The sequence below is a fragment of the Geotrypetes seraphini genome, chromosome 2 (assembly GCF_902459505.1).
Source record: "Geotrypetes seraphini chromosome 2, aGeoSer1.1, whole genome shotgun sequence".
Taxonomy (NCBI): domain Eukaryota; kingdom Metazoa; phylum Chordata; class Amphibia; order Gymnophiona; family Dermophiidae; genus Geotrypetes; species Geotrypetes seraphini.
Window position 1 is genome coordinate 390,620,884 of NC_047085.1, and position 25,372 is coordinate 390,646,255.

At 45.7% G+C, this 25,372-nt stretch overlaps 1 protein-coding gene across 2 annotated transcripts in view; it reads left to right on the forward strand.

Annotated features, from left to right (window-relative positions):
* The window catches only part of SKAP2 (src kinase associated phosphoprotein 2), a 441,565-nt gene that overhangs the window by 333,001 nt on the left and 83,192 nt on the right, over positions 1-25,372 (forward strand). For both annotated transcript variants that reach the window (XM_033930787.1, XM_033930788.1), the window contains exon 11: positions 22,662-22,774. In XM_033930787.1, coding sequence (XP_033786678.1) covers positions 22,662-22,774 — 113 coding nt within the window. The remainder of the gene's footprint in view (positions 1-22,661; positions 22,775-25,372) is intronic.

Consider the following 25,372-nt stretch of genomic DNA (forward strand, 5'->3'; position numbering starts at 1 on the left):
CTATACTAAACTGATGCTGGACCGATCTCAGGGGGGCTTGAATCTTCCGGATGTAAGACATTATAACGTAGCAGCTTTGCTTCGCTTCATTCATGAGGGCTGGACTGGACAGTACAAATATGCTTCTGGGGGATGGCTAACCTCCTGGTGTGCGCCGCATTCTTTCCTGGCCCTTCTTCATGTGGCGCCTTCCGCGGTTCCCGGGGGTTCCTCGACCATGAATTTTCTCCAGCCACTTAGGATGGCGTGGCGGTGGTGGAGGCGCCATCAACAGAAAACGCCTGCTGCATCGGCACTCTTGCCTCTGTGTGGTAACCTTGCTTTTGTTCCGGGGATGGGACCTTCTCGACTTCGGGTGTGGGAGCAGCGGGGGTGTAAGACCTTGAGGGATGTGTGGGATGGGGGTAGTGGGGATGCATTCCCTTCCTTTGCCCAGATTCAGCGGCGCTGGGATGTGCCCGGGAATCATTTCTGGGTGTATCTTCAGATCCGCCACTACTGTACTACGCTGGCTCGGAAATGGGGGGATGCTTGGCTCTGTGGTCCTCTGGATGCACTCTTCTTCTTGCTTCCCGCAGCCCAGAATAAACTCTCTACTTGGGGACGTATGCTACGGGCGAATCTGTCTGAGGAGGCCCTTGATGGAGTGGCCTCTGTGTGGAGGAGGGAGATGGGGTTTCTGGGAGATCGGAGCGAGTTTCTTGCTCTGTTTGGCCATCTCAGACTGTTGGGGGGCTCCTCCGATCTCCAGGAAATGCAGTTTAAGATACTGCACAGGGCATATATTTCTAGACACCGCGGGGCTCTCATGGGCCTCTGGGAGGGGGCTGTATGTACCAGGTGCAACCGCTCGGCTGGAACCTTGGTTCATCATTTTTTGGAGTGCCCATCCACTGATTTGTGGTCGAGGGTTCTTCCTTTTTTGGAGCAGATTGTGCACCGTCCTATTCCACGTGACTATGGCATGCTCTTATTGGGAGATCAGAGAGTGTTGGAGGAGGCTGGTTTTTCGTTTCCTCAGCAGAAATTCCTTTACATAGCCATCCTCTTGGTGAAAAAACTCCTTTTGCAGTATTGGGTGTCTGACCAGGTGGCTTCTTTTACTCATTGGCTACACCGGCTTGCTCTGGTAGCCCACTTTGAAATTCATCGTTCTCCCAAGGGGGGGGGGATTGATCTTCGCTGCTATGTGGGTTTCTGGAGGGCGGCCTTGATGCTCTGTCCTGGGGAATCGGTGGCACAGCTGGATATCCATTCTTAAGGCCACTGTTCCTTCTGTCTCCCCTCTCTTTTCTTTTCTTTTTTCTTTTTTCTCTTTTTCTCCTCGTTCTTTTCTATTTTCTCTCGTCCTTCTTGTATGGGGCTTTGGCGTAGTTCACCTTGAAAGGTGTATGCTGGTGCGAGTGGGAGGGGTGTCTGTGGTGTGGTTGTTGTGGATAGTATGGTACGTCTGGTGGTAGTGCATATGTGGTATGATTGGGGGGGTTGTTTTTGTTTTCTCTCTTCATAAAAAAACTCTTCGCAGATGGCGACTGGAGGGTGCAGAGCTTGTCCGGCTCGATTTTCTTTTCTGTGATTGCCTGCTCGGTTTACAGTTTGAGTTATATTTTCTCTATTTGGACGTTGTGTCCTAGTACTGTTGGATTTCTGTACTTTCTGTGTTGCATCTGTTAATAAACATTATTTCAAAAAAAAAAAAAAAACATAATAAGTTCAATATAAAACAATTCAATATAACAATATAAAACAATTCAAGCCTTGTGTGGATGGGGATGGGGACCGAGCTTACGGGCATTAGTCCAATAAAATGGTATTTTCTTATTTCTTATTATTTGTTTTATTTTAATTTGTTAATTTGTAAAGTGGTGATTGTTATGTATCAGTTTTTTTCAAATTTACATCTACTGTCTTTATATGTTGCACAGTATTAGAGCTGCTGCAAAACCTCCCCAACCCCAAGAGAACCAACTGACAAGGGGGAGAGACAAGAAGAAACCTCAATCTAAGTTAATCGGCAAATTACACATAGTGTGAAACAGGAGAACCCTCAGTAACACAGCCGCCCACTAAGGGAAAGGCTGTCACCGGCTGACACTCAGAAAGAGTGTAAACTGTGAAACATCCCCGGGTTCTTCCTGTAAGTGAGAATAAATCAAGTGCACCCCCAAAAAGTGCTACGTGTGAAAAAAGATTCTAGAAATCAAAAAAACACACTATGAGGTTAAGAAATTCTTGTCTCTACTCCTTGCCAGGGGGGCCAATCAAGGAAGGAAAGTGTCCAAATCTGTCCAAATCAGAACCAAGCCAGTCAATAAGTGGAAGTACTTAGCTTCTTTAAACTGTAGAACAGCCAGCCGATGTGTGACATCATCCGTCCAACGGGACTCCGTTTCGGGGGTGCACACCCCCTTCCTCAGGAACAACTGGACTGTAATGAGACTGGTGATTCCTCCGGCGTGGCTTGGAAAGTAAGGCAGAAAATGGCCATTTTCTGCCTTACTTTCCAAGCCACGCCGGAGGAATCACCAGTCTCATTACAGTCCAGTTGTTCCTGAGGAAGGGGGTGTGCACCCCCGAAACGGAGTCCCGTTGGACGGATGATGTCACACATCGGCTGGCTGTTCTACAGTTTAAAGAAGCTAAGTACTTCCACTTATTGACTGGCTTGGTTCTGATTTGGACAGATTTGGACACTTTCCTTCCTTGTTTGGCCCCCCTGGCAAGGAGTAGAGACAAGAATTTCTTAACCTCATAGTGTGTTTTTTTGATTTCTAGAATCTTTTTTCACACGTAGCACTTTTTGGGGGTGCACTTGATTTATTCTCACTTACAGGAAGAACCCGGGGATGTTTCACAGTTTACACTCTTTCTGAGTGTCAGCCGGTGACAGCCTTTCCCTTAGTGGGCGGCTGTGTTACTGAGGGTTCTCCTGTTTCACACTATGTGTAATTTGCCGATTAACTTAGATTGAGGTTTCTTCTTGTCTCTCCCCCTTGTCAGTTGGTTCTCTTGGGGTTGGGGAGGTTTTGCAGCAGTTATATATTTTTCCTCCCTATACATTTTTGGGTTCTATTTTTGTGCACAGTATTAGAGGACATGTATTACTGTTGTAGTGTTACATTGTATGCAGAGTCTGGTTTCTTGGCGGTTCAGTTTAACTTTTGTCTACATATTTCTATTTTTAGTTTGTGATTATTCCATATTGGGCGAGGGTGTATCTGTCTGTGTGTATGAAAGGGACATGGCTTTCTGATAGCATCGACTGTACAGGATCAATTGACTGTGCAGGATCTGGCTTGTTTAGTTTTACAATGTATGTGTTGGTGTTCTAGTGCTCACTGCAGTGTTTAAGATGCTGCCTTTTCCTAGGTACACTCTTGTGCGATATGTGGATTGGTACTAAAAATCATATTTTTCATATAGATGGGGGGGTGTCAAAAAATTGATGGGCCCCGGGTGTCACATATGCTAGGTACGCCACTGGTACTGGGTAAAATTTTACAGTCTATATTCTGCAAATGATGAGATGGTTTGGATAAGTAAGCATGAACTTCGATTATTGGCAACTCCAATAATTGGAACCTAAGAACAGTAAAAACACTGGTGTGTTTTTTGCTGGGTATGCATCCATGTGCTTAAGATGAAGCCATATGTGTGACTGGGGTTGGGACAAAAGAATCTCAGTGAGAAGCATCTAAGAAATGCCCACAGACTGCGGGGGCAGAAAGGAGAAGCCAATAGAGACAGGACTTGGTAACAGGGAGCTGACCAGGAAGTATAGCAGTAAGACAAAGAACTCAAGCTTAGATGAGAGGAAGGGGTGGTCTTAGGAAAAAGACTGAAATGAGGCATATATAGTAAGTAGGAGTAGCTACATTTCACACAGTGCCTTGCTCACACACTAAGGCTGCAGCATAAAGTCCCAAGGGAAGAGACACATCTTAGGGCTGTACTATAAACTAGTGCAAGGCTGTCGGGGGCAGAACACCAGGTGTGTGGGCTAGTGTACCATATAGAGGAGGGGGACAGACCCATAAGTCACTCTAAAGAGAAGCCAGATCATAAGGCATTCTAACCATAACATCTATGGTGTTAAGTATGAGTCCACTAAAACCCTACTATAATGCCATATAGGTGTCAAGTGCAGCCATAAGGGCTATTGGGATGGTAGACAGGTACATATAGTAGGTTTGGGGTGAGTTTTGGAGGGCTCGCCATTTAATTATAAGGGGTATAGGAAGTTCACAGCAGTGCCCTCTAAAGTGCCCCACTGCTCTGTTGGCATGTCTGTGTGGCCAGTGCATTAGAATGATGGCCTATCCCATGTTTAAATGATGCTGAGTTGAACGTTTCTAACTTGGCTGGGTTTTTTTGTGGTCAAAAATTGCAATTAAAGTTAAACGTCCTGGCAGCCAAGATGCCCAAGTAGGTGATTTTTGAAAAAAAAATTATTTAGACGTCCCATTCAAAAATGGACATTTCTGTGCTTCCGACTTTGAATGTTTAGTGAGAAATATTCAAGTTGGACTTAGACGTCCTTTTTGAAAAAGGCCCTCCACATCTGATAGAGAGGTCACAGAAATACATGCTATTTTTTGGCTGTAGACTTGATGGAAGAATTTGCAGGTACTTCAGCTTAGCACAAATGTCAGCACAGAGGCAAAGCTGCCTATGATGAGCCTTTTTTTAGCACCATAACTTCTCTTTGAGTAACTGTTTTGTTTTCATAATACATTGGTGATCTTCATGAGCTTGAAATATTTTATGCATCCAAAGGGAATCAGGCTCTTCTAGTTCCTTATCTTGAAACTTGTAGCTGTAAAGGATTCACTGATGAACGTATTGAATAATTTTATCTATGTGTAACTTGATTTGATTGCCTTTTAATTTTCCAGTTCCCTGGAATATAGCAGTATATCACTGTAAGAGATAGGCCAGCTTGTCAAACTCTGGGTTATCTCAGTTAATCCCATTTCATTGGTTAAGAAATGAGTAAAATACCTGGACTTCAGCCAACACATAATAGAGGTCACAGTATATGATTCCTTAGAAGAAACCATACCTGTCTTTCTTCATCTCTTCTCTTAGCACACTCCGACTATTCTGGTAAATGTAGAAATGCAATCACTCTCAGTGATGTTATTAGCAAAATTAAAACCTGTCTTCAGATACTGTAGCACTGCAGATTAATCTGGCTTTGGCGACATTCCTCCACCCCCCCAAAAAAAAAAAAACCCTTCTGTGAGCTCAGTGGAAATCTTTATCTGTGATCTGTACTTAATTTCAGTGTTTGTTATGCTTTTACTAAGCCTTCAAACATAGGAGCCAACTTTTGAAAATGATTGGGGTGCTCAACTCATAACTCACAAATTTCCCCTTGCCCAGCAAAGAAAAAAAAACAAAACAAAATACATCTGGTAGCGAATGGTAGTGATGACCAGCAATGCCCTCTAAGGTGCCCCACTACTCTATTGACATGTCTATGTGGCCTGTCCATTAAAATGGTGGACCCTCCCACATCTAAACATTAAGAGCAGGGGTAGGTTATGTGGATAAATCAAAAGCTAGGGTCCAGCTACTCTATCCTTCCCCTCCCTGCGTGTCAGCATAATTTTCTTTCATTCTCTCTCTCTTTCTCTCTCTCTATATATATATCTGTCTATCTATATATATATTCAAGCCATTTATAGCACTTTTCTCCAAACAGTCCCTCTTTTCCTTCAGCCCATCTATACCACACTCATTCTTCCCTAATTTTATCTCCATCCTCCCTTTGTACTTTTTAATTTCTCCCCTCCTGCCTAGACATAAGTTGATGCTTTATATATTTTGGGGCAGTGAATTTAATTGCTCTTGGCCTGCTCTACTCCCTAAATCTTTTTAACCTGTTCTGGTTCTCATTTTTCCCTCCAATCCCCATCAAGGTTCAATGCACTTTTCCCTAGCTAGTTCCCATTCCATGTAGTTTTGGCTAGCTCATTCCTTTACTGATTTCCACTTCTCACGGTCCTCTAGTGGCATGGTAAGGGGGTCGTGTGGGGCGGGGGAGGGGGGGCAGATTACCCTGGATGCCGTCTTCGTGAGGGGAGGCCGGTACCTCTCCTCCTCTCTACCCTCCACCCGCGTACCTCTTTAAATGTTCACTGGCATGAAGGCCTCGGCTTCCTTCCTGGTCACAGGACCAGGATGTGACATCAGAAGGGATTTGTGGGTGGCGCAAGCAGAAGGTAGAAGATGTATGCAGGACGGGGTAGGGGGCACCCAAGCGGCGGGGAAGATTAGGGGTATGTCCAAGCAGTGGGGAAGAGTGGTAGAGCACACAGCGCGGGTTGCCGGATGCCACTGTCCTGGGTACCACTCTCCCTCACTACGCCACTGCTCTCTTCTACAGATGAAATTTCCTTTTGTTTGTAGATTTAACTCGTCTTCAATTTGTGACTCCCATTAACCACAGGCTTGGATCATTTCCCTGCTCTGCTCTCCCTGTCTCCAGGCACATTCCTGTTTTCTGGGACTGGTACCTTATCCTTTTTTGCACTGGAGCACTTACACTGGCATTCAGATTCCAGACCAATGGCCACCTTTCTGCCTGCAGAGTCTACATGCTCAATTTGAACTTTGGAAACCCTCAACGATTTTACAAGCTGAGTGGAAGAACATGGTCTAGCACAGTTTCCCAACTCCATCCTGGAGTACTACCTTACCAGTCAGGTTTTCAGAATATCCACAATAAATATGCATGAAATAAATTTACATATAATGGAGGCAATATATGCAAATTGAATTTATGCATATCCATTGTGGATATCCTGAAAACCTGACTGGCAAGGGGATACTCCAGGACCAAGCTGAAAAACACTATAATCTAGCAGACCAGGGCATAGGAGCATGTGGTCATACTAAGCCACTGTGTTCTGGGCTGCCTGCAGAATATTGCTCTGGTAGCCAAGGAACAAGCATCCAGCTTAAAGATCCGAGTTGAAACCTGGGAGGTGGGTGCAGAGTTTTACCAAAAAGAGGGGAGCAAGAATTCAGTAATTAAGCAAGAAGAGAGCCAGGGAGCCAAACCAGGAAACACACAGTTGGTGAGACAGCATGTCCCTTCTGCTCCATCCCCAATACTTCCAATGGTATCCTGCCACTCTTCCTGCTGTAGCTACTGTGCTACTTCTTTAAAAGACACAATAAGAAGGATAGGGCATGCCCTGGGACATCATATGCTATCTGAACGCCCCAGCATCCACAGCTTCAAAAAAACATGTAAAATTAATATTAATAATAATATTTATAGTGAGGAAGCACCCTCAGCGTGGGATTGAAAGCTCTGAAGAGGAGCTCATGAGAGCCACTCTGATGCTTACTGAAAAGCAGAGCCGGCAATCACTACACGGGCCAGCCACATACCATCATCTGGATGCTCCCGTGTGCTAATTAGTGCCAAATTAATTAGTGACAAACAAAGTTCACATCAAATATGTGGAATACCAGATGTAGACTAAGAATCATGTGATGCCCCATGTGCCAAGCCCGCTGACCCGTGGCAAAAGAATGGATTGAAAGAAACAATCACAGAACCCTCTGAGTACTTAGCTGGATAAGAGTCCACTTGATCAAACGATACTGGAGGTAGCCAAAGACCTTAATGTTCATAGCCTGAAATTCAGTTGAAGTCTTGTGTCCACACAGTTCAACCCTGCAGGGTTTCAGAGCAAAAGCCCCTTCCTCAGGAACTGGGCTGGCCGTACATTTTTTGACCTGCTGCTGTGTTGTCTGACCCTGTTCGGTTCCTGAGGACATGGCCGGATTAATGGGTAGGTCCAGTAGCACATGCCTAGGGCCCAAAATAGATGGGGAACCACTGAAGGGCGACTTACTATGCCATTTTTTTTCCAGATGGTGATGGTGACGGCCACCCACACCCCATCCTCATTGATAGACAGCAAAGTGGCCTCCCCCCCCCCCCCCCCGGGAACAACGGCAACGTGGCTGGCTCTGCTTCAGGAAGATCTCGCAATGACTACGTCTGCCGTCACGTCACTTATTTCTTTCGGCAGACGCAGTCATTGCGGGATCTTCCTGGAGCAGAGCCGGCCGCGTTGCCGTTGATGCGGGAGAGGTTGCATTGCTGTCCATCGATGCCGGGGAGGGGAGGTCCGGTGTTCTTGTTGTCGTCGATGCTGGGGGAGAGCCGGTTGCCGTGGGGGGAGCTTTCGCTGTTTCAGTGTGGGAAGGGTGGAGGAGAGAGAGAAAGGGGGCAGATGCTGATAGAATTGGTGTGCAGGGAAAGGGGAGAGAGAGACATAAGGGGGAAGGATATTAGATAGAATTGGGTTGGAGGGAGAGAAAGGGGACAGATGCTGATGGGATTGGTGTGCAGGGAAAGGGGAGAGAGACATGGATGAAATTGGGTTGGAGGGAGAGAAAGGGGGCAGATGTTGATGGAATTTGTGTGCAGGGAAAGAGGAGAGAGACATAAGGGGAAAGGATACTGGATGGAATTGGGTTGGAGGAAAAGAAAGTGGGGAAGGGAGAGGGAAGAAGAGGAAATACCAGACCATTGGAGGAGGGAATGGAAGAACATGGATGCCAGACGAATGGGGGTGAAGGGAAAGATGGAAGGGGAGGCATACAGTTTCTGGAAGTGGTTTAGAAGGACAGCAGATGCCATATAGAAGGGGCAGACAGTGGATAAAAGGAAGAGAGTGACAAGAAGATGAGGAAAACAGAAACCAGAGAAGACAAAGGTAGAAAAAATTTTCTATTTTTTTGCTATAGGGCAATGGCATACCAAGGAGGGGTGGGAGGAGGGCGGTCCGCCCCAGGTGCACGCTTCATAGGGGTGCACAGCTGGACGGATCCGGAACGTCCCATGCTGCTCAAAACGGCACCTCAGCGCGGCTGCTGTACTTATTCCAGAGCAGTTTCGGCAGCTGCGCTGAAGTGCAGGAAGGTCCCGCAATAACTACTTCTGCTGCTTCTGCTCCGGAAGAGGTAAGTGACGTCGGGGGGCGGGGTGAACTGGCAGCTGCAGTCATCGCAGGACCTTGCCGCAAATCCCTGCATCTGCTGGCCCAGCTCCCCTTACCTTTTCCGGAGCAGAGGCAGCAGAAGTAGTCATCGCGGGACCTTGCTGATTTGGATGTGTGTGTGTGGGGGGGGTGCATCGCGGCAGAAGAGATGCCTCATCTCCCCTACTGCGATGCCATTACTCCTCTACCCGAGCTGCCGCGACCCGCAGCAGAAGAGATAGGGCATCTCTCTTGCCGCGGGTCACAGCAGTTCGGGTAGAGGAGTGATGGCATCGCAGTAGGGGAGATGAGGCATCTCTCCTGCCGCGATGCTTGCGGTGGGTAGGTTGCCAGGCCGCTGAACTGATCGTGCCAGTGGCCATCAGCTCAGCAGCCCCTTTTTTGGCACTTAGACCTGGTTTGACTTCATCTAAGTCAAAAAGGTCTAAGTGCCGACTAGGCAACCTGTAAATGTTTTGGTTATACCTGTTGTACGCCTAGGTGTAGGTCGGCCCACCTCCCGCCCACTGCCCGCCCTTTCCCCTCCTCTAAACACACCTCTTTTCTCTCTGTGCGTTTAGTGGCAGGGGAAAGGGCTAAGCTGTTTTTAGATACGTCTAAAAACCACCTTTGGTTATGGGTACTTGGACGATCAGGCTTTTTGATCGTCCAAGTAGCCATTTAGGACACTTTTTAGACGGTTTTTTTTTATTATTATTAACCCCATAGCGCATATGTTACCTGGGCTTACTATGGAAAAACTGAAGGCAGGAATTTTCAATGATCCACAGATCAAACAACTTAGAAATGACCAGCATTTCATAGCATCATTAAATGAAATCGAATCATGTGCCTGGTCTTCATTTATTCTTGTTGTGAAAAACTTTTGTGGCAACAAGAAGGCAGACAACTACACAATTAGTAGAGGCTATGCATGCTCTTCATCTCAAGAGGCTTGGCTGTAACACGAGTGTTAAAGTCCATTATCTGCACAGTCACTTAGATCGCTTTCCAGGGAACCTTGGTGACTTAGCGAAGAGCAAGGTGAAAGATTTCACCAAGACATAAAAACAATGGAAGCCAGATACCAAGGAAGATGGGATGCACATATGATGGCAGACTATTATTGGAATCTTATGCAGGATTGCCCTGTCAGATTCCACCGTCAGAAGTCTTACAAAAGGAGCTTCTTGACTAGAATAACTGGAAAGTTTGTATCATAAACTTGTGCTTTTGGTATGAAATAAGTAGATTTAAATGTTGTACACTTTTTTTTATCATTTTTAATATGTTTCCTTCATGCTTAAAAGATATTAATTTAAACACTACATTACAATTTCCTGATTTTTTTAATGGGCTAGCAGAGTGAAGAATGGTATATGGTACATGTTCAATATCTCAAAACGTAGAGCTGATAGGAGAAAACTGGTGCTATTTTTGGAATCCGCAGATCAATAATAACCAGAATCAGGTCTAACGTTTGAGGCACCAAAATGAGTGTTGGCCAGTGTAATCAATCCAGATTCATTTGTAACTAAACACAATATTTTAGCTTTGCTAATAATATGCAAATATGACTAGTGAAGTGCTGGAGTAGCCAGTAAGCCTGCTGTTCAAAGATCATATAACAAAAACCAAGATGACATTCTTGACCCAGGATACCTCAGAAATATTTATGCTCACATCAGAATGAAAAAAATTACATTTAAATGCAAATTATGAGTGAGTACACATGCTATCTGGTTATTATACATAGGATGGAAATTGGTTATCTTATTAGTGTTCCTGACATTCTTTTTGAGTTAACTCATCATAACCCAATTATCAGAGAATTAAAAACAAGAAGTGGCTCTAACTGTAATAAAAGCATCCAGTGTCTTCAGTTGTTTCTGTGCCTCTCAAAAGATGCATGCTGTATGTTGAGCATGCAACACAGAATTTATTACTGAGTTACTGTGGCATTACGGAGAAAAAAAGCGTTAAATAATCAATCAGTTAATGGTCTGTATGGCAGTTTCAACACAGTGCATCCATTGTGCTTATGCTATTAGAAGGATGAGCTTACAGATGAAGTATATGTTGCTGTTGATTTGGCGCTTCCTATCCCTAGCTGAAAATAACAATAATATATTTTAAAATCCAAGTTTTTTTCGAAGAGGATCTATCACATTGACTGAGTGAATTGAACAGTCACTAGCAAATTGGTAATCTAGTTACTATGCAGTCTGCCCTTTTTTTCAAAATAATTAATATGTATGTTATTGAGTTTTATTTTTTTCTTAAATTGCCCACTAACCAAACAGCTGTAAAGATTATGGGTTTTTATGATGAATACTTCCAAGCATACAAGCTTGAACATATTAAAACTTCCTGGAGCTAATTTACATATTGCTGTACACATCTGTGTCAATTTCAGAACAGACATGATAACCAAGATCTTGGTTTGTAAAATTGTTGTCCTGGCCAGTTAGAGTGGCCCTCACAGGGTTATTATATGCATCCTTCAGCATCCTCTTTACAGGGAAGGGAAGCAGGTTGGGCACCCCTGCTCTAGCTAGCTGAGCCGTGAGCTGTACTCAAGTGGCTAAAGAGCCACATGCAGCTCGTGAGCCGCGGTTTGCCGACCACTGGTCTAGGACATCCTGCAAAAGGTTCGATTATCGCCGCAAAACATCCAAGTTTAACACGGCGCACAGCCTACCCAAATCCCACCCAAAACACGCCTCTCTGAGATTGATGTTATGGAGGGCAAACGTCCCACTAAAACACCTAAGTTCTTTGTTTTGATTATCAGCACTTTGACATTTTGCAGAGAAAAACATCCAAGTGTCATTTTATGGTTTTGAAAATGCCCACAACAGTAATGTATCCAGCAAGAATAATCCTGTAAATCAATTTTTCTTTCCTGAACATGTGCCACCAGCCTGCTCCGAACCGAGGTTCCAGGCTTTCGCCGAGGGAGTCCGGGTCGAGGTCACCGATTCGACATCGATCGGTACCCCGTACCCCGGCATCGTCTCCGAGGGGCTCCTCGAGACGACGTAGGTCCTCGACCCCGGAACACTGCCACAGTATTTCCCCGGTCTCGGAGCGCGGGTTGGAGCATGAACCTCGATACTCGAAGGAAGCCTCCCCGTCCTTCTCCGCCCGACGGAGGTTTCATTCACCTTCCCCACACGGGGCCCCGGGAACATCCCGCCCCTCCTTCACTCGCTTTGTCCAGGACATGGGCCACGCTCTGGACTTAGACCTCCAGTCCGACTCAAGATACTCTAAAGAGTACCTGGCGGAGCTGGATTTGCCGTCACCGCCCAGAGAGTCCCTTCGCTTACCGCCCAATTCGATACTCCAACAGGCTTTCTTCAGGAATCTGGAGACCCTCTATATGGTAACAGCTGTCCCCTCCAAAATGGAGTCCAAGTACCGTACAATACCATACCCGGGGTTTGAGCAACCGCAGCTCTCCCACCAGTCGCTGTTGGTAGAATCTTCCCTGAAAAAGGCTCACCCCTCCCGGGTCTCAGCGGCGGTCCCCCCAGGTCGAGAGGGTCGGACCCTTGACAAGTTCGGCAGGAGACTGTATCAGAACTCTATGATGGCCTCTAGGGTGCAAAGTTACACTTTCACCTTCACATCCTACCTGAAACATCTCATTGGACTGATGGGAGCCTTTGCAACCGACCTGCCGGCCTCCCGCCAAGGAGCCTTTGGCCTGCTCCTGGAGGTTTTCTCCAACCTACGCCTCCATTTGTTCCACGCGGCCTATGATGGCTTCGAACTTTCCTCCAGAGTGGCAGCCTTCGCTATCGCCATGCGCCGCCTAGCCTGGTTACGCCTCGTCGACATGGACCCCAACTTACAGGACCGGTTGGCTAACCTCCCCTGTGTGGGCAAAGAACTTTTTGATGACACTATCGAGGCAGCTACGAAACGCCTTTCGGAACACGAACGCTCGTTTGCCTCCCTCGTTCGTCAAAAGCCAAAACCGCCAGCGTCCAGGCCGTTCAGGGCCCCTCCACGCCGCTACCCTCAAAAATCTACCCCTGCCTTCTCACGGCCTCCACCCCGACGCCCGCAAGCTCACCATCGGGCTCCACCCAAGTCCCAGCCACCTGCGACCGCCAAACCATCCCCGTCCTTTTGACGGGATAAGCGGAAGGGGGCTGCCCCCCTCCGCCACAGCCCCAGGCCTCCTTCCCATCGGGGGGCGCCTCAGAGCCTTCTACCCGTGCTGGGAACAAGTCACGTCGGACGCATGGGTCCTTGGCGTGATCTCATCAGGATACTCTCTCAACTTTCGGGAAAATCCTCCAGACAGCCCTCCAAGGGTGTGCCCTCCCAACCGAACTCAGTTACCCCTCCTTCTCTCAGAAGCTCAAGAACTGCTTCGCCTACGGGCAGTGGAGGTGGTTCCCCCCGACCAACGGGGGAAAGGGTTCTACTCCCGTTACTTCCTGGTACCGAAGAAGACGGGAGACCTGCGCCCAATTCTAGACTTGAGGCGACTCAACAAATTTCTGGTGCGGGAAAAGTTCCAGATGCTTTCCCTACCGATTCTCTACCCTCTCATCGACAAGGGCGATTGGCTCTGCTCCCTCGATCTGAAGGAAGCCTACACACATGTTCCAGTGCACCCCGCTCACCGCAAGTTCCTGCGCTTTCAGGTGGGGGACCTGCACCTACAATACCGAGTCCTCCCCTTTGGCCTGGCATCGTCCCCCGAGTCTTCACGAAGTGCCTCGTGGTGGTCGCAGCTGCCTTACGCTCTCAGGGCTTCCAGGTATTCCCCTACCTGGACAAATGGCTGATCAAAGCCCCGTCCAGGGAGGGGGTTATCTCAGCGACCCGACAGACTATTATTTACCTTCAGGGTCTGGGGTTCGAGGTAAACTTCCCTAAATCCCAGCTGCGCCCCTCTCAGTCCTTACAGTTCATCGGGGCCGTGCTGGATACGGTTCGCCTCCGCTCCTTCCTTCCCCCTCCACGTCAAGAGGCGTTAGTAAGTCTGAGTCGAAGGATTTCGCTGCTGACCTCGGTATCAGCTCGGCAGATGATGACTCTTCTGGGCCACATGGCCTCTACCGTCCACGTCATACCCTTCGCCCACCTCCACCTGAGGATTCCTCAATGGACCCTGGCCTCCCAATGGCGTCAGGACCGGGACCCAATCGACTGTCCCGTGACAGTGACTCCTTCCTTGCAACGATCGCTCCTCTGGTGGGCCGACTCTTCAAATCTGTCCAAAGGTTTACTTTTTCTCACCCCTCCACACAGCAAGGTACTCACCACGGATTCGTTGGAGTACGCTTGGGGAGCTCAGCTGGATGACCTACGCACTCAGGGGATGTGGTCAACATAGGACCGCCGCTGCCACATCAACGTGCTGGAGCTTCGGGCCATCTATCTCGCCGCTGTGGCTTTTCAACATCTGCTCCACAACCGGGTGGTTCTCGTCCGAACCGACAACCAGGTGGCAATGTACTACGTAAACAAGCAAGGGGGACGGGGTCTCGGTCCCTCTGTCGGGAAGCCCTGCGTCTCTGGAAGTGGGCAATCTCCAACAACATCTTCCTTCGAGCGGTGTACATACAAAGAGAGCGGAACTGTCTGGCAGACAGACTCAGCTGCCTCCTCCAGCCACACGAGTGGTCACTGCACGCTCAAACCATACGACAGGTGTTTGAGAAGTGGGGGACTCCTCAGATAGATCTGTTCGCCTCCCCCCTCAATCACAAACTCCCTCAATTCTGCTCCCGGATGTACTCCCCGGACCGCCTCGAGGCCGACGCCTTCCTCCTAGATTGGGAGGGAAGGTTTCTATACGCGTTTCCGCCTTTTCCTCTGATTCTGCGGACGCTGGTCCATCTCAAACCGGTGCGAGCCACTATGATCTTGATTGCTCCTCGGTGGCCACGCCAGCCTTGGTTTTCCCTCCTACTTCAACTCAGTACCAGAGATCCGCTGCCTCTGCCTCTGTTTCCCTCTCTGCTATCGCAGAGCCAGGGTTCGCTGTTACATCCCAATCTTCAGTCTCTTCATCTGAATGCTTGGTTTCTCTCCCCCTGACTTCTCTCCCTGTGTCGCAATCAGTCAAGGAAATATTGGAAACCTTGAGGAAGGCCTCGACTAGAACCTGCTATTCCTAAAAGTGGACCAGATTCTCGTCCTGGTGCTCCTCGCACAGCCAGGACCCGGTGTCAGTCCCCGTCTCCTTGGTCCTGGAGTATTTGCTTCATCTATCTCACTCCGGCCTGAAGACCAACTCCATTCGGGTACATCTTAGTGCGATTGCTGCCTTTCATCAACCCCTGGAAGGAAAAGCCCTTTCACTCCATCCCTTAGTTTCTCGTTTCATGAAAGGTCTTTTGAATGTCCACCCTCCTCTCAAACCTCCCCCGGTGGTTTGGGACCTTAATGTGGTTCTGGCTCAACTCATGAAACCTCCATTTGAGCCGTTAGACAAATGCCATCTGAAATTCCTCACTTGGAAGGTGATCTTCCTGCTTGCACTCACTTCCGCTCGGCGGGTTAGTGAGCTACAGGCTCTGGTGGCAGACCCACCTTTCACTGTATTCCATCATGACAAGGTGGTCCTCCGCACTCACCCTAAGTTCTTGCCTAAAGTGGTGTCTGATTTTCATCTCAACCAGTCCATCGTTTTGCCAGTATTTTTCCCCAAGCCCCACTCTTACCCCGGAGAGACAGCGCTGCACACGCTTGACTGTAAGAGAGCGTTGGCCTTTTACCTCCAACGCACTCAGTCTCATCAGACAGTTCCACAATTGTTTTTGTCCTTCGACCCTAATCGGCTGGGTCGCCCAGTTTCCAAGCGCACCTTGTCCAACTGGTTGGCTGCTTGTATTTCTTTTTGCTATGTTCAGGCTGGTCTCGCGCTGCATGGTCGAGTAACGGGACATAAGGTCCGAGCGATGGCAGCCTCCGTAGCTTTCCTCCGGTCCACACACATTGAGGAAATCTGCAAGGCTGCCACGTGGTCTTCGGTTCATACTTTCACCTCCCACTACTGCCTGGATACATTGTCCAGGAGCGATGGCCGTTTTGGCCAATCGGTATTGCGTAATCTATTTGCTTAAATTGCCAACTTCCCTCCATCCCTTTTCAGTTAGCTTGGAGGTCACCTACATGTGAGAATATCATGCCTGCTTGTCCTGGGATAAAGCACAGTTACTTACCGTAACAGGTGTTATCCAGGGACAGCAGGCATATATTCTCACAACCCGCCCGCCTCCCCGAGGTTGGCTTCTTTGCTGGTTAGGTGAACTGGAGACCACGAGGAGGGGATGCGCCCTCTAGTGGAGCAGGAAGGCACGCATGCGTGGAGCAGCAGAGCAAACTTAAATCTTCAATCAAGTTTGCTTGAAAAAGCTGTCCGCATCGGGGCTCCGTGGATGACGTCACCCACATGTGAGAATATATGCCTGCTGTCCCTGGATAACACCTGTTACGGTAAGTAACTGTGCTTTCTCTGCGTACAGTGTGCTTTGTGTTTTTTAAAATTTTATTGTTGGTAGATCATTTTGACTTGGCCACGAAGGTAAGGGGGAGGGAGGGGAGCTGCTGAAAGACATCTAGTAATCCTTGCAGGCTTGACTGTGCAGGGAATTATTTTTGTAAAATCATGTTTTGTTATGTGACTGGCATTATTTAGACTTTAATTTCTATGAATGAATAGAATGAAAATGATATAAAATTGCTTGCTTGTTTTTATGTGCATGCGCTGAAGGGAAGTGGAGAGAGAATGGGCTGAGGATGTTGAAGGGAAATGGGGAAGAGAGAATGGGGAGAAGACGCTGATTTATAAATTAACAATTGTACATAATATTGTTTGTTTTTATACTTTAATATAATAAGTTCAGTATAAAATTATTTGAGGCTTGTGTGGATGGGATCAGATGGTTTGCAGGAATGGGGACCGAGCTTGCGGGGAAGGAGCAGGGATGGAGACAAATTTTTTCCCCGTGTCATTCTCTAGGCTCTGCCATGAATCGATTTCGACTATGTGCGGGTGAGCGGGGTGTCAGTCGGGTTGACATAGCCGTCGTAGCGCAAGCGGGCACGGGGTATGGCTCTCAAAAGAAATCTTAATCGTTGTACTGCTGATCTTTGGCTCGTTTGACTAATGAGTTTGCCTACTACTGTCCTAGACAGATCTTATATGTTCCAAGCTAGACCTGTTTTAAAAGCATCTAAATGCCAAAAAGGTACCCAAACTGACCAGATGACCACTTGAGGGATTAAGTAATGACACCGATGCTTTCCCAGTGGTCACACACCCCTCCACCCACCCCCACCCCAAAATATAAATAAAGCAGTACATACCTGTCTCTAGAACAGCAGCATATTGTATGGAAAAGGTTAATAGAGCATCACACAGGTGTCTTAATTAGCTTGATGGGTGTACTAATGAATCATAGAGATAACCTAGGCCCATAAGACACTCTAACCACTATGGTGGAAAGTGTGAGGCCACAGAAACATCCAAGTTGAACACGTCCAAATCTAGACCACTTGGATGTGGGAGGGGCTAGAATTATAATGGACTGGCCACATAGATATCCCAGTACAGAAATGGGACACCTTAGAGTGCACTTCTGTGAACTTCACATAAACGGTGCCAGATTTACATCTCACCATAACCCCCTTCTAATGTATGGTGATCCCTTCAGGTTTCAGGTTTATTTGAAAATTTGATATACCGCCTTATCAAAATTCAAAGCGGTTTTACATAATATAAAAACAAAGTATAAAAAGAGTGTACGTTAAAAACAAATTACAAATAATGCTACAAACAATCAAACGCACTGACAAACATTAACTTACTGATTCAGAATGGAAAAGGGCAGAAATACAATTTGTATAAAGAGAAAGAGGGGGAGAAGGACCAAAACAAAAGGAAGGGGAACAATAAAATCAATAGTCTAGTAGTTTGTAAAATATGCTAAAATGATTAAAAAATGGCAAGAAACAGATTTCCATTACCGTCCTTAGAAGGACTATTATACATCGAAAGCATCTTTAAAAAGAAAGACCTTCAAGTTACTTTTAAATTTATCAAGGGATGTAATTTCTCTTATATAATTTGGTGCTGAATTCCAGATGGTAGGGGCCGTAACAGAAAAAATGCTAGTACGCATAGTGTTAGTGTATCTTAAATAAGGGATGGATAGCAAGTTTTGATTAGATGAGCGTAATGTACGATACCCACCTGTCTTCCACCCTAATAGCCTTTATGGCTGCAGGTGGCACGTATATGGCAGTATAGTAGGATTTTGGTGGGCTCACACTTTCCACCATAAATGCCTACTTAAGACACATGTGTGATGCTCTAGTAACCTTTCCCATACTACAGAGAGATATTTACTGTTTTATTCATATTGTTGGGGGAGGAGGGTGAGTCCTACTATATTGCCAAGACATATCCACTGTATTATCTGGTTTTCCAGGATCAGTGGCTCCCTACTGCTCTCTTGTACTCCAGAGGTGCGGTGCTTAATTCCTCTCTCCTTCTCTCCTCTGTTGCCTTATTTTACACTGGAATTTTCCTCAAGCACTGTACTTCAATGGATTAGCCAGCCAAAGACCTTTGCTGTGTGGTATAATGACCAGGGAACCAAAGACAAAGGATTACAGTGGGACTGTTTTGGTTTGGTTTTTGTCATCAGTAATTCATACAACATATCTGCTTCAGAAAATATCACGTGGTTCCTGTGCCTCTTAAGAAATTACATGTTTTATATGATAATGGAATATATGGGAGGGAGGGTTGGGATACGGATGGAGATATGAATTTGTGAGATGTGTCAATGATTATTCTAAGTGTTGTATTTATGATTTATGTGATTGAATATATTTTAACACTTAATGTAATCTTGAAAATGAATAAAGAATATAAAAAAAAAAAGAAAAGAAATTACAAACATATAAACTGAAGATGATAACCTCAGAGATGAAGCTCAAAGGGCCATATTTTATAAATGGCGCTGAAAGTTAGGCAGTAGTAGTCTCCCTACCGCTGCCTAACTTAATTGTTTTAATTGGCTTTAATCGGTGCAGTAATTGGTTGTCATTTAAAACCAATTAAAAACTTGTTTACAAAAAAGTAGGTGCTGGGAGGTGTCTACAATGCAGATGCTAGAATCGCGTCTACAGCAGGACGCGTTGCGGCGCCTTACGCCTAAGTGGGCATGGTTAGGGGAAGAATGGAACTTAGGACTACTCTGCAGATGCCTATGTTTTTTGGTAGGCGCCATTAGCCACAATTCTTTAAATGGTGCCTAAGCATGATTGACATGCGTCTGGTTCTTTTTATTGTAGGTGGCTGCCAATTTATGTACTGTTTACAGAATCTGGTCCAAAATGTTCATTATCTGCATCAAATGTATGCTCAGTTCAATCACTGGTCAGAAAAACGTCACTTAAAACTTGCTTCAAAATCAAATAGAGGTTCAAAACCCAACACGATATAAAATGTTCAAAAAGTGAAAGGGTACTAGTCTACTGCTGATCAAAATGCATACATAACATGAAATAAAGTTGAACTTATCTGATAAATAAGCCAGTGTAACTCTTCATACATACGGCAAAACTTGAAGCTGGAGACTTGACTTAAGAACATAAGCATTGCCTCTGCCGGGTCAGACCAGGGGTCCATCATGCCCGGCAGTCCGCTCAAGCGGGGACTCCCCAGGTCCATGACCTGTAAGTGTTTCATACCTAACCGAAAACGTTCATACCCTGTTCGCTTAATGTCCTGTAAGGTAAACCTCTATCTGTACCCTGTTATCCCCTTCGCTTCCAGGAAGTCATCCAGTCCCTTTTTGAACCCCAGAATTGTACTCTGTCTTATCATCTCTCCGGGCAGCACGTTCCAGGTATCTACCACCCGTTAAGTGAAGAAGAACTTCCTTGCATTCGTTATGAATCTGTCTCCTCTCAGTTTTTCTGAATGACCTCTTGTTTTTGTTGTCCCCGCTAGTCTAAAGAATCTGTCCCTCTCCACCTTCTCTATGCCTTTCATGATTTTATAAGTCTCTATCATGTCCCCTCTCAGTCTCCGCCCAAAGGGCTGCTTCAGAGAATGATTGCAGCAGCTCTCACAAATGGCTTATGAAACGCATTTATTTATTTATTTTTAACCAGTCCCAATTTCCCTTCAAAATAAGTCTCCTCACTGGTCAGAAGATCCCTCCCCTTGTTCTGGAAAGTGTGGAAGTACAAACTAGAGAGCTGCACGGGAACGGGGACGACGGGAATCCCGCGGGACCCACGGGCATCCCGCGGGTTCCCCCTTCGGGTCACGGGGATCCCATGGGGACGCCCATAGGGTCGCGGGATCCCGTGGGGACGCCCCCTAGGGTCGCGGGGATCCCATGGGGACGCCTCCGAGGGTCGCGGGGCTCCTGCGGGGCTGGATGTACTCAGTCGCACGGCTCTTCTTCTCCCTACCTTCTCTGCTTGCAGCACAGAGCCGAACGGAAGTCTTCCCGACGTCAGCGCTGACGTCGGAAGGGAGGGAGGGCTTAAACAAAGCCCTCCCTCCCTCCGACGTCAGCGCTGACGTCGGGAAGACTTCCGTTCGGCTCTGTGCTGCAGGCAGGGCAGGTAAGGAGAAGGAGAGTAGCCTCGCGGTTCGAGTGGCTACCAAGGGAGGGGGGCGGTCCGCCCCGCCCCGGTTGCAGCACAGCCGGCCAGGTCCCCTTACTTTTGTGGCACTTCCCCGACCGACCGATAACAGCCCGGGTCCGACAATCCTCCCTGCCCTGTAGCCGCGAATCTAAATTACCTTCTTACAGCAGCTGTAAGAAGGTAATTTAGATTCGCGGTTAAGGGCAGGGAGGTTTGTCAGACCGGGGCTGTTGTCGGTCGGTCGGGGAAGTGCCACAAAAGTAAGGGGACCTGGCTGGCTGTGCTGCACCCGGGGCGGTAGAGAAGGAGGGGGGAGAAGGACGCTGAAAGGCCATGGTGAAGACAGGAGGGGGGGGAAGGACTCTGAAAGCACTTGAAGACAGAGGAGGGAGAAGGACGCTGAAAGCACATGGGGGAATACAAAGGGGTGGAGAAGGACGCTGAAAGGCCATGGGAAGGGCGGGGGGGAAGGACTCTGAAAGCACTTGTGGAAGACAGAGGGGGGAGAAGGATGCTGAAAGCACATGGGGAAGACAAAGGGGTGGAGAAGGACGCTGAAAGGCCATGGGGAAGACAGAGAGGGAGAAGGACACTGAAAGGACATGGGGAAGATGGGGGGAGAAGGACACTGAAAGGAAATGAGGAAGAGAGAGTAGGGAGAAGACGCTGGCAGGGAAGAAGACAGATGCCAGACTATGGGGGGAGCGGAGAGAAGAAGATGGGTGCCAGACCAATTTGGAAGGGGGAAGAAAGGGAGAGGCACAGTAACAGAGCAAATGGAAGATGCAGAAGGAAGAGAGACAGTGGATGGAAGGAATTGAATGAGAACATGAGGAAAGCAGAAACCAGGCAACAAAGGTAGGAAAAGAATTCTATTTCTGGTTTGTTTGTTTTTTGCTTCAGGATAAAGTAGTATATTAGTTGTGTTGATAAAAATGTATAAACATTAGAGGCTCTGGTAGAAACCCGTTTACAAAGTATGTATTCTTCCCAATTAATATTTTCAAATTAATAAAGTCTTTTTGCTTATTTGTAAATGGGTTTCTACCAGAGCCTTTAATTCAGTAGCATAATTAAATGAAATAACTATTTCTGAAGTTTATAGGGACGGGCGGGGACGGAGGGGATTCCTCGCGGGGACGGGTGGGGACGGAGGGGATTCCTCGCGGGGATGGGTGGGGACGGAGGGATTCCTCACGGGGACGGGTGGGGACAGGTGGGATTCCTCACGGGGACGGGTGGGGATGGGTGGGACTTTGGCGGGGACGGGTGGGATTTCTGTCCCCGCGCAACTCTCTAGTACAAACAAATCACAGTAAAATACTTAAGCCACTAGAGGTCTCTGCTATAACTAAAAATAAACATATTTACTAGAAGTCCAGTCTTGGATCTTATTATTGTTGTCAGTAATTTATAGGCATCCTTAACAATTGAAAGTAAGAATACTTTTCACATTCATAGTTATATTTGCCCACATAACTTAAACTGATTTACAGCCTGTAGTGTTGAAAGTCCAGCCACAAGACAATAAAGAGCACAACACTGAAAGAAAAGCTAGTTAATATAAAATTCAGGTAACACTGCCCCATAATCGTTAGCATCTACAGAGCAGAGCCATTTGATGGATGTATCTTTGGTTATGTGATATGCCCTCATTCTGCGGCATTCAGTAAGCACACAGATCCTTCAATACCTAGTCTTGCAGCTAACTAAATTCAGTGCATTTCAAGTGCTAACATCTTTTTAGATATTATTCTAGCAGAGCTTTTAACATCAGCCTGTTTTGAAAAAAAATCAATAAAATTGGTTTTTGTTTTTGTTTTCTTTTAAAGACTGCATCAACCTCTGCCAAATAGTGCTTGAAGAGCACCTATCAAATAGGGAGGCATACTATCTGCTATGACATAAACTAGAGTAACCAATTATACAGGGTTTAGTTTTGTATTCATAGCAATCTGAATACGCATTCTTAGATATTTAATGTATGCTTTTTTGTTGTCTTTATAGGAAATAAAAATGATGATTATGGTAACTTCTATCAAGGCTTGTGGGACTGCTCAGGAGATCACCCTGATGAGTTGTCATTTAAACGTGGTGATGCCATCTACATTATCAGCAAGGTATGTTATTGAGGACAGCAGAATGACAGTGGGAGTTGAAACATACAACACAGAATCAAGGCAAAAAACCACCAAGGGCCATCAAGGGTGGAAAAGTCAGAAAGTAATTTATTAATGGACCTGGCACAGGACTGTGTTTCAGCATCAAATGCCTGCTTCAGGGGTCATCCAAGTGGGACCAATTTCTCAAAAGCAGTCCAAGATCATAGCATTGATTAACCTGCAATGAAAGAGCCAGGCAGAGAGAAACAGCACGTTGTGAGCTGATTGTGTAAGGTAGCTTTCTTTTGGCTTTAATCCTGCTCCTAACTTCCTTCTATACAATCTGAGCCTCTTGTTCTGTATAAACTACATTCAGAGATACAATAATTAATTACTTTCTCAGATAAAATACAATCAGATTTTAAACACAGCCTAATAGCAGGAATCAACTTAAAAGTATGTTTACTGTGATGTAGATCCTGGCTAGTCTGCATTAAGCAAATCAACATTGTACTGTATACTACAATATTCTGCATTATGCTTTTGTTTCCGTTTCCTTTATATTCTTCACTGTGTAGATTATGATTTGCAGCGCAATTCACTTCTGGAAGCTCTTTGTTTATAGAACAAGCTTTTCATCTCTATACAACTGCTACAGATGTTCTAGGAGTTTCTAAATGGGAGCTTATTTAGCCTGTCATCTTGTGACAATTTTTAGTCCATGCTTTCCTCAGTTATTTGTTGAGCTAGTCTTCTGTTTGAGAAGGACTTATACTGTGATTCAAGAGTGAGCAAACATGATTGATTTTTCTTGTCCCTTTACGTCGTCTTTCGTTCTGTTCGTATCGGATTTTTAAATACCCTGGCTGAACAAATTGTGCAGTGTATCAGTCTTTTAAAATTACTGGTCAGTATTCAAAAGCACTTATGTGGTCAGCATCCAATGCTAATCACATAATACTTAAAAAAATAATTTAGTGACATCTATTGGATACATTTTAGATGAAGTACTCAATATCTAGCCAAAATTCTTCCATGTTAGATTTAGGAGGGGACCAATGGTGTTCTAGGAGCAGAACCAAGGTACATCAATATAGCAGTGATATTTAGCCACTATCCAAATTTATTTAAAGGGTAATTCTATAAAAAGGCACTCAAAATTATATGCCACTTGAGCATTCACCTACAGTCATGTGAAAAAGTCCAATGAAATATTCAGTTCTTTCTTAAGAAATGTTCACATATCAATGTCAAATCTTTTTTTTATTTATCTCTGGAAAAGAAAGCAATGTAATGCAGGTAAACAACAAAGATTTTCCTTGATTTACTCATGAAACAAAAGATATCCACAAAATGTGTATTCTAACTGAGGAATAAATTAGGACACCTCCACATATCCTCCCACTTAAAGTGGCTCAAATCACACACAGGTGTATCACATCAGGTGCACATGATTAAAACATTGTTACTCAGCATTTTTGAAGGAGGTTTGCCCTACTTAAACCTCAGACATTTAGGGCTCCTTTTATCAAGCCGCGCTAGCGGGGTTAGCGCGTCGGACATTTCATCACGCGCTAACCCCCGCGGCCGGCTAAAAAACTAACGCCTGCTCAATGCAGGCGTTAGCAGCTAGCGCGGCAGGCGGTTTAACGCACAGTATTACATGCATTAAACCCCCTACTGCAGCTTGATAAAAGGACCCCTTAGTTTGGTCTGCTCATGACTGCTGCAGTGAGAGTGAACACCATGGTGAGATCAAAAGAACTGTCTGAGGCCTTCAGAAAGAATAATAATAATAATTTATTTTCTTGTATACCGCCCAACCAACAGTTCTGGGCAGTTCACAACAGGAAAAATACTGAGACATTTCAGCACATAATACAGTTTCATAGAACACACTATCTTCATATAGTCTAAGATTATATGTTAAAAGTAATATAATTATTAAAACATACAAATACAATTATTAAAAATTATTAAAATTTTAAACATACTGTGGCAATAAGAATAGAAACATAAGACCTCATTTTAAAAATATATCAAAATTAATATTCTTGTTTGTCAAATAAATAGGTCTTTAATGATTTCCTAAAGGTGAAATAAGAATTAGATTGAGCAATCACCGGACTTAGCCAGGAATTCATTTTCCCAGCTTGATACTCCAAAGTCCTGTCTAAGAAGGTCTTCAAACAACAGGCCTTTGGAATAGGGAAGATGAAATTTCCAGAATTTCTAGTTCCTTTTGTTGAATAAGAAAGTTTCAGATAAGGAGTCAAATATGAGGGAGATAATCCAAAAAGCACCTTATAGCAAATGCATCCAAATTTAAAAAGCACTCTGGCCCCAAAAAGCAGCCAATACAACTTGGTATAGAAAGGGCTAATATGATCATATTTTTTTAAGATTAAAAATCAGGTGAACTGCAGCATTTTGCACCAATCGAAGTCTTGTTATAATCTTTTTAGGTAACCCCAAATAAATTATATTGCAGTAGTCCAAAGTTGACAATACAATAGATTGAACCAGTAATCGAAAAGACTCGCTATCAAAAAACTTTTTAATGGTTCTTAATTTCCCTAATAGCGCATAACTTTTTTAACTAATAAATCTGTATCC